Source organism: Sinocyclocheilus anshuiensis, unplaced genomic scaffold (assembly GCF_001515605.1).
Source record: "Sinocyclocheilus anshuiensis isolate Anshui unplaced genomic scaffold, SAMN03320099.WGS_v1.1 scaffold1623, whole genome shotgun sequence".
NCBI lineage: Eukaryota > Metazoa > Chordata > Actinopteri > Cypriniformes > Cyprinidae > Sinocyclocheilus > Sinocyclocheilus anshuiensis.
The window spans coordinates 1,176,822-1,186,261 of NW_015553403.1; the positions used below are offsets into that span (position 1 = coordinate 1,176,822).

Here is a 9,440-nt window from a genome sequence, read left to right on the forward strand (position 1 = left end):
CATATATATATATATATATACATATATATATATATATATATATATATATATATATACAAATACATATAAAAAAATTGAAGGTTTTACACTGCAATAACTAAATAAATAATCTTAATTAAAAAAAAACTGGAAAAATGGATTGCAGTTTCCACAATATTAAAAATTAAGCAGCAACAACTGTTTTCAACATTGCTACTAATAAGAAATGTCTCTCTTGCATATTAAATGATTTCTGAAGGATCATGTGACACTGAAGACTGGAGTAATGATGCTGAAAATTCATCTTCGTAATCACAGGAATAAATTACAATTTAAAATATATTTAAATAAAAAAATAATATTTTAAATTATAATATTTCACTGTAAGACTGTATTTATGATCAGATAAATGCAGATTTGGTGAGCATAAGAGATTTCTTTCAAAAACACTTAAAAATCTTACTAACCTGAAACTTTTGAACGTAAATTAAGAAAAATCTTGTTAGAGTTCTCCTACTGTCACATTGCTTCCCCTGTAAATGTGTCTTTGTTTAAGGATGTTTAGATATTTTACTGGAAAGCAAAACAAAAACACTAAGAAAAGAATGTCAAGTTCAGAAGGTGCACTTCAAAGTTCTGCAAATGTTTGAATAAAGGTGCAGCGATTTACTATTTTAATCAACTTTGGTAATATGAGTGCCAGTGTATTTGCATGTGTATATTGTTTCACACGATGTCCCTGTGCCTGTGTCGAGTTGTGTTACCCACATGCCCCGGCATGCCCCTCTGTGGTTGACAGGGGTTGCTGGAGTCCTCCTGTCATGCTGCTTGGAGCTTATCTGCAGAGCTGGAGTTGTTTTCAGCCAGACATACTATTTCACTTCAGTCTGTGTTGAGGGAGGTAGAGACAGACATCCAGGGTCTGTCTCTCCTGTTGCAGTACCACCTTCAGAGTGCAATGTGAAAAACCTGGGATCTCTTTCAAAAAGGGGGAAAAGAAACATTTAGAGATGTAACACTTGCAGACAGCAGCTGCAGAAAGTCCACGTGTGGGTGGTGGTCAGGGGCGCCGCTAGCAATTTTGGGCCCTATGAAAGAATATGAGGTTGGGCCCCCTACCGCACCAAACATACACTATATTGCCCAAAGTATTGGGAAAACTAAAAAAAAACTCATCGCCAAACACCAATGACTTGTACATATGCGTACAATCATTTTAGACACTTCCAAAACTGTGGCAACAAAGATGGAAATACAATTTTTAAATACATGAATTATGTTTCCATCTTTGATGCCACAGTTTTGGAAGTGCCTTTTTCTGTTCTAAAGAAGGGGGTGTCCAAATACTTTTGTCCATATGTATGTACAAGTCACTGGTGTTTGGTGATGAGTTTTTGGCTCAAGGTCTGCATTTAAAGTCACACCAGAGGTGTTCAGCTGGGATTAGGACTTGACTTTATGCAGACCAGTCAAGTTCTTCCACTGACTGAATCAATCTTTTTTTTTTTTTAACCTTGTCTTATACACAGAGGCATTGTTGTGTTAGAATAGAAAATGGTCCTGTTCAAACTATTGGTATAAAATTAGAAGCACACAATTCACTAGAATAGCATTATATGATTTTTTTTTTACTAAAAATGAGAAATTACTAAAGTAGTCAAACCTGTTCATTAGAAGGGGGTGTCCCAATACTTTTGGCAATATAGTGTACAAGCCAGCCTAGCTATTCAAAATCTTTGTCTGCAATTTAATAATATTGACCTATTACTTTTGCTATGGCTTTTGACCATTAGGTATCAATAACATAATTCATTCAGAACCTGTTCTATTGACATAGAGTTTCTGTACCACACTATTCTGCTGATATGGAATGAGTTTGACTACTTAATCAGTTATATTAATATAAATGCTTCACTGGGGCAAATAAAAAAATCCTAAAATAATAAATAGGATACCCCATAACACCAGTATTTCCAGCAGTATCCAACATTTCTCAATCATGATCTTACTCAGCTAAATGTGACTATTAGCTTAACAGCTGTATTCCTTGTTTGCTAGCTACCTATGGACATACAGCATACAATGTTAAAAATGTTCTACATTATGCACCTTAACCCAAAAACCTTTAGCTTCATACACTAGATAATTGTGACCCTGCCTGTGGAAACCCAGCTAAAGTTTTTTTTTTTTTTTTTTAACAGTGGAACGTCTCCGCGTCGCGCGACACAACGAATCGATTATGAAATTCGTTGCCAACTCTTTTAGTAATCGATTTTTATCGATTTGGTGGCAAAATAATTAAATAATAATCCGTGTGCAGTGTATCTGGTAACCATGACAACCTCACGCACTTCCTGCTGCTGCTCTATGTAATCAGAGTATGAATTTGTAGATTTTCTATAGCAAAACTAAAATGTGTTTTAAAGTGCGACTGAACAAATCGTCTGGCTCGGTTTGCCCCGCCCCCCTCGAACTCGAAGACATCTCTAATTTGACAGTTTACCATCTGATCTCACTCAGTGACTCTAGGCTACGTAGGACGGGACGAAACCATGCAGTGAATGGGGGGAGATAATTTTGCTGGAAATGCAGAAATAAGCCGTAATTTTGTTTTGTTTGTAACTCTTTGGTAAATAATTGTATAATTTCTATTACATTACTACTACTATTGTTTCTACTAATAAAACAGATCTCTGGGGGCCCCAAAAGTGCGTGGGCCCTTAGAATCGTCCTAACTTTCCCCCCCTTAGAGGCGCCCCTGGTGATGGTGAAATGGAAAGCTGTGGCTGCGTTGTTCTGCTGTGGCTCAATGTGTATGCTAGTAAGTCCTGAATTAGCAGGTGGTGTGGCCTGGTCTGGAGTAGAGCAAACTTGAGACCCTGCCAGCCGAGGAGAACTCCCTCCCTTCCTCAGAGAAAGATGGGAAAACAAGTAAATGGAGGACAGCAGCTGGCTAGCAGGTGGCAGAACCCTATGCAGGGTGGCCATCCATCAGTACAGGTCTCAGATTCACTGCCACCACGCCACTCACTGACTCAAGCTCTTCACAAACACACAAAAGAGCCGAGGGTGTCGTGCACTCATGATCCACCCCAACATTTTCAGACTGAAGCCTGAAAAATCCTCCGGTCTGGCAACATTGCTGCTGCATTACTCTTTAGGCGACGTTTAACCCTCTACCGCACGCATTATGATAGACCTATAGAAAAAAATATTTGATCTGGCAACATTGCTGCTGCATTACTCTTTAGGCGACGTTTAAATAGGTCCTAGTGTTTAAAAAGGAATCTTACCTCCCGTCTGCCCTGACTTACTACCTCTCTGAACTTTTAATTTGCTCTTTTTTTTTCTTCTTTTTTTTGGTCGGTGTATAATTTTTTCAGAAGTAATTATATAAATTATTTATTAACTATACAGTTTTCATAAATTGTGTGTACAGTATATATATAATAAATTACTATAAAATGTTGGTTGATATGATGTCATGTCTGTTGGACAGTCATTTTTTAATAGAAATAATTATATAAATTATTTATTAAATTATGTATTTTTTTAATATAAAATTTGAATTAAATATTCACATTAAATCTTTGAATGGTTGATTATTTCACTCTTTGTTTAGATTAATATGGTTTTAAACAATTATTTTTTTATGATGGATTTTCAGGTTTTAAGATTGAAAGTCTATGTCTGGGGCAATAAAACATAGCAAAAGTAAATGATGAAAGCATGATAATAAATGGTAGATATTTTAAGGTCACATATTATTATAAAAAAAGCAGAAATTTTCATAAAAATCAGTCCCCAGAACATAAAAGCACTCAAGAATGAAGAAACACCCATATACTCTTTTTTTTTTTTTTCTTCTTGTACTGTTTCCCAGGCAGAGACTCAGACAGGTTTGTCTGTGGAGGTAACAGACGATTGATCTTAAGGGGAAACTGTATTAAAAAAAAGGTTACTGGGTGTGAGGCCTCAGCCGGCAGGACATCTGTTCCCAAAACCACGGCATTCCTCACATAGCGAGTGCATTTGAGTAGCTCGGCCCCTTGAGCAAATCAAGACGTATAGAAAAAGAGACTGAAAAAGAAAGACTCTAGATGACTTTAATGCTGCAGACAGCCGCGTGTCCTCGTCTACGGACTGCATGCATGATAAGCTCCGATTTTGTCCGTTTTACCAGCATCAGGTCAGACTCTCACACGGGGCAGTGAGGACAGCAGAAATAGCACCGCAGAGGCTGGAGTATTTTGTTTAAGAGCTGAAACAGGGGAAGTCCACTTGTCAAAAACAGGATGCGTTCGGTTGTGGAGTCAGCTTCTCCGCAGGGGCCCAATCACAGTCCTCCATTTCCTGTCCCAGGCGGCACACTGGCCTAGCCCCTTCCTGTGGGCCCAGAGTGCTGGCAAGAACCGCAAAACACACTCTCCAATCAAGAGCAAGCCACTCCAAAGTAAACGTACTCATCCACCATCATTTGCTGTAATGGATTTTATATTGGCCAAGAAGAGGGCAATAACTGCTGTTTTATGACGTCCCCGGGTGTTTTTGGGAAACTGGAGGTTTTGGAGTTTCTTGCAGATTTTTAGCACAACGTGTGTTTGTGTGTTATCTATAGCTGGCTCTGGTCAAGTACTTGGCTATGGAGGTTGAAGACAGATATATAATTGGGCCTCTGCAGCTGCAAGTTTCACAAGGTCTGGAAAATCTGTTTTTGGATCTCACTAGCACAGTCCAGTGATTAGTGATTAGTCTCATATTTCATCAATTTGTTTTCATGAACAAAACGAATGACCCACAAACTCAGCATTGTTTATTGTTGGCAGTCTGATGGAGCAACTGATTTTGTCCCATTTTTCTCCAGATGCCGCATTTATCGGTTTTACCAGATAGAATAACCAGAGCATATGAAACATCTTCTCAAGACCAAATGCTCTCCAACAATGATTCTTCTTGTTGTCATAAGGGGATATAGGTCTCATTATCTGATCGTCTTGTGTGTGTCTTTGCAGAGGTTAAAGACTACGAACCTCCATTTGGCTCTAAAGTCCGAGAGCACCCCTGTGTGGAGAGCATGAAAGACAATGTGCTGAGAGACCGGGGCAGACCAGAGATTCCCAGCAGCTGGATGAAACACCAGGTAAAACAGAACAGGGTTGACTTTGATTTCAAAGCATGGTAAAAGACAATATATTAGCCGAGAGACAAGCAACTCTTTTGGGGAGCTTTTGGAAAAAGTGCACATTTCTTTGAAAAGATGATTATGATGATGATGATGATATGATGATGAAACTTTATTGTCAGACAAAGTCTGAAATTTGCATTACAACAGGTTCACTCACAATTACAAGCCAATTACAAGAAAAGCTTCAATTACATAATACACTACTGTTTAAAAATGTTGGTCAGTAAGATTTTTTTAAAGAAATTAATATTATTCAGCAACTGAATTGATTAAAAGTGACAGTAAAGACTTTTATAACAGTGTTAATTTTGATAGCAAATTTTGATTTAGTTTTAGTCATAGTCTTTTGAATAAAATGCCATTTAGTTTTAGTCATATTTTAGTCATCTGAATTGTTTTTAGTTTTAGTCTAGTTTTAGTCAACTAAATATCATACAATTTTAGTTGACTAAATCTACAGTAAATTTAGTCGGCTAAAATTGAATGGGTTTAGTTACAGTTATTAAGCATTTCTCTAAAATTTCCTAACTCATTATATAGGTTTGATATTAAGGTTTTATCATGATAGACACCGATTTAACTGCGGTGACACACAACATGCCTTTATGTTAAAATTAAATAAAACCACGTCTCATAAAGTACAAGATGGTCTTCTTTTTAATGAAATGCCAATGGTTATATAGGCTAATTATGCATTCTTTATAGCACTAAATTAGGCTGCTGTCTCTTTAAAACCGAATGCACAGCTGCAATGGATGCAGTGTACTGATACATGTTCTCCCTACTGTTTACGTTCATTTAAGACATAATCAACTGTGTTTACGTGAATACTCATCAAAACGGACAATTCGAAATCATTTTGTGTGTAATTCTCCATTCATGCGACGAGAAAGAGTACTCGCGCGCTGTGAGAGGCACTTTCTGTGTGTGTGTGCTTCTGTGTCTGCGCTCAGAAAACCGGCCCGACCTGAGTTCTCTCTTGCGTCGTCAGATTTATCCATATGTCTGCTCTTCTCTTACTCCCACATATTGACATTTTTTAACGTTTTATGAGACGTGCAGCAAGTGTATGTTAGCTTATGTTCCGCCGGTTCATATGTACGCATCTAACCTCCTTAACTATGCAGCAGATTCGTTCTGAATGAATCTCTTCCTAAATCGTCCCTCCCTAACATTTTCGTCTCGTTTTAATTCGTTGACGAAAATGTCAATACATTTTCGTCATAGTTTTTATCATTCAAAAAGCGTTTTAGTTCGTTATCGTCTCGTCGTTGGTGAAAAAAATTAACAGTTTTATAATGATGCAAAATATTTAAATTTCAAATATATGCTGTTCTCTTGAACTTTCTATTCATCAAAGAATCCTGAAAAAAAAATGTAGCACGGTTTCCACACAAATATTAAGCAGCACAACTGTTTTCAACACTGTTAATAGTAAGAAATGTTTCATGAGCACCAAATCAGTATATTAGAATGATTTCTGAAGGATCATGTGACACTGAAGACTGGAGTTATGTCTGGAGCTGCTGAAATTTCAACTTTGCATCATAGGAATAGATTACATTTTAAAATATATAAAAATAGAAAACGGTTATTTTAAATTGTAATAATATTTCACAATATTTCTGTTTACTTTTAAAATAACAATAATAAAACTAAACAACTAGTAGACATAAAGACACATTTTTACACAAAATATTGTTAGATTTCTCTGAAGACAATGTGTGTATCTTACGTAATTTTGCTTCTCATGTTAATGTGTGTATTTTTAAGGATGTTTGGATATTTTTACTGAAATACAAAATACTAAGTAAGAAAACAATTTTGTGCTGTTTTACACATTTTTACGCAAAATATTGTTAGATTTCTCTGAAGACAGTGTATCTTACGTAATTTTGCTTCCCATGTTAATGTGTGTATTTTTAAGGATGTTTGGATATTTTTACTGAAATACAAAATACTAAGTAAGAAAACAATTTTGTGCTGTTTAATTTCATTTTTATTAGTTTGACTGTCAAACTGACCCCAAATATTTGAATGGTAGTGTAGTGACAAAAATTAAAAGAACAAGGGGTATAGAGTTTAGAACCCAAAAATGTTGATTAGCTAAACTATTATAGCTATAGTTGATGAGTTGAGTAAAAATCCTAAATATTAAAAAATGTATGCAAATGACATGACATGACGAAATATTGACTTTGAACTAAATAGTGACTATTGTAATAATAATGCACTGTACTATGGGCAAATGCATGCACAAACACTTGTGTTTTATTTCAAGGGTGTGGCTGCAGTCTGTACCACCATCAACGAGTGCTGGGATCACGACCCTGAAGCCCGGCTCACGGCACAGTGTGTGGCCGAACGCTTCAACGAGATGGATGACGACCTAGACAAGTTGTCAACCTGCAGCAGCTCTGAGGAGAAGATTCCAGAAGATTGCTCCGTGAGCGTGAGCGATGACAAATGAGAGCGAGAGAGAGAGAAAGGTCACTCTTTCTCTCTCTCTCTCTGCAGAAACTGAATGTTTGGATCCCTCCAGTGGGGTGGAGTGGAAGAACATGGCCTTTTCATAAAGCTTTATGTTTCATAACCAAAGATTTCATGCACTTTATCAGATTATGCATAGCTCACACTGAGGAAGGTCATGCTACCAAGCAAGAGGAGCTGGACAGATGCTGGTTTTCTCCTCTGACAGCTGACCGAGAGCCAAAAGTAATCAGGAAAATGTTTCGCCTCAACACTAAAGGTTCCTAGGAGATTGTAAGACTTTCTACAGATCACTTCAGGATTTTCTGGATTTATGGAAGTATGTGTTAATTGAGAGATGTGTGTGTTTGTGTGCATGAGTGTGTAAGAATACTAGCGTGTGTGTTTGGAGTTGCTTTTGCCGAGAAATGTTTTGTGCTTGTTAGCCAAAGAAAAAAGTATATTGTAAATACTGCTTTTGACATAAAAATCAACCCACACTATTGAGAGAGCCAAAAAGGGAAGAGTATATGCTGCACATACCAAAAATGTGTTAAACGAACAGTATTTTGAAGTTCACAAAGTGCCTCATATGTTCACATATCCTGGATATTGAGTTGTGTCTCTCTTTTACTACTTTTTTATGTAATATATTGTAAATCTTTGATTATTAAAATACAATTCATGTACAGTATCGACACTAAAATGATCATATTTTTTTCATTTTGTTTTAATACAGTCTGTTCATTGTGTATTATACTTTGAATTATGAAAGGGATCCATCACTAGACAGTATTATAGCTTTCAGCCTGGGAAATTTGTGAAGGCTCCTTTCATATGAATGATGATTGACAGCCAGGTTATTATTACCTGTAATACCGCCGCTGGTTGCAACAATGTTTTCAGTTAGTCTTAACAAACATTCCATTAACCAGTTGTCACGCATGCCCGCTAGTTCAATGTTGTGGGAAACGAACCTCTTAACTGAAAATCAGCCGTCAGATATGCCTCGAAGTACTGACACCTGCATTTCTGTACATAAGCCTCAGGGTTTCTACTACAAGAAGACCTTTAACTGTTGCTAAATGAAGAATTGGGAAGAAAGAACAGCAGAGTCGGGGTGGGTGATATGACCAAAATCTTATATCATGATATACAAGTCATTTTATTTCATGGTAATGATATGTGGGTGCTATACTGGGTATTAAATTGTCCATACTCATACCATACCTTTTATATATATATATATATAGATGATTTGCCGTCATCTAATATAAGTCAGTCTAAAAAAAAAAATCATAATTTAACACTGATAATATAATTTTTAGCAAATTACAAAATGAATATCTATTCATCTAACTCTAATTATAATGTTACTGCAATGTATTATTTAAAATGATTGATTTTAATGTTGTATTTTTAGTTTATTCAGACAAAATAGCATAGAATTTTAATATCTGTTATTTATGGGTTATCAGCAGTAAACTTGTAGTTTTTATTTATTCAGACAAAATAGCATAAAATTGTAATATTTATGGGTTATTGGCATGAAACTCAGGTTTCATGTTAACAAAAATAATTATAAATTAATTATTATTTATTCACAGATTTTTTTATATTGGTGCATCGCTATTTATCTGTATTCTGTAAATGTAAAATGTTTTTCTTTTCTTAGGATTTTTTTAAATACAAAATTAAGCCTTGCACTGAGCATGCTCAGTTGTTCAAAAGCGTGAGATGGGCCAGACGGATGTCAAATTGAGTGAAATAATGTCCCTATTTGACTCTTGTGGCGTGAGGCTGTTTG

General features: G+C 36.1%; 1 protein-coding gene across 1 annotated transcript in view; it reads left to right on the plus strand.

The window, feature by feature from the left end:
- The window catches only part of LOC107668281 (TGF-beta receptor type-2-like), a 25,326-nt gene extending 16,987 nt beyond the window's left edge, over positions 1-8,339 (plus strand). Inside the window, exons 6-7 of the mRNA XM_016460100.1 lie at positions 4,992-5,119; positions 7,446-8,339. Coding sequence (XP_016315586.1) covers positions 4,992-5,119; positions 7,446-7,634 — 317 coding nt within the window. The 3' untranslated portion in view covers positions 7,635-8,339. The remainder of the gene's footprint in view (positions 1-4,991; positions 5,120-7,445) is intronic.
- Positions 8,340-9,440: the final 1,101 nt, after the last annotated feature.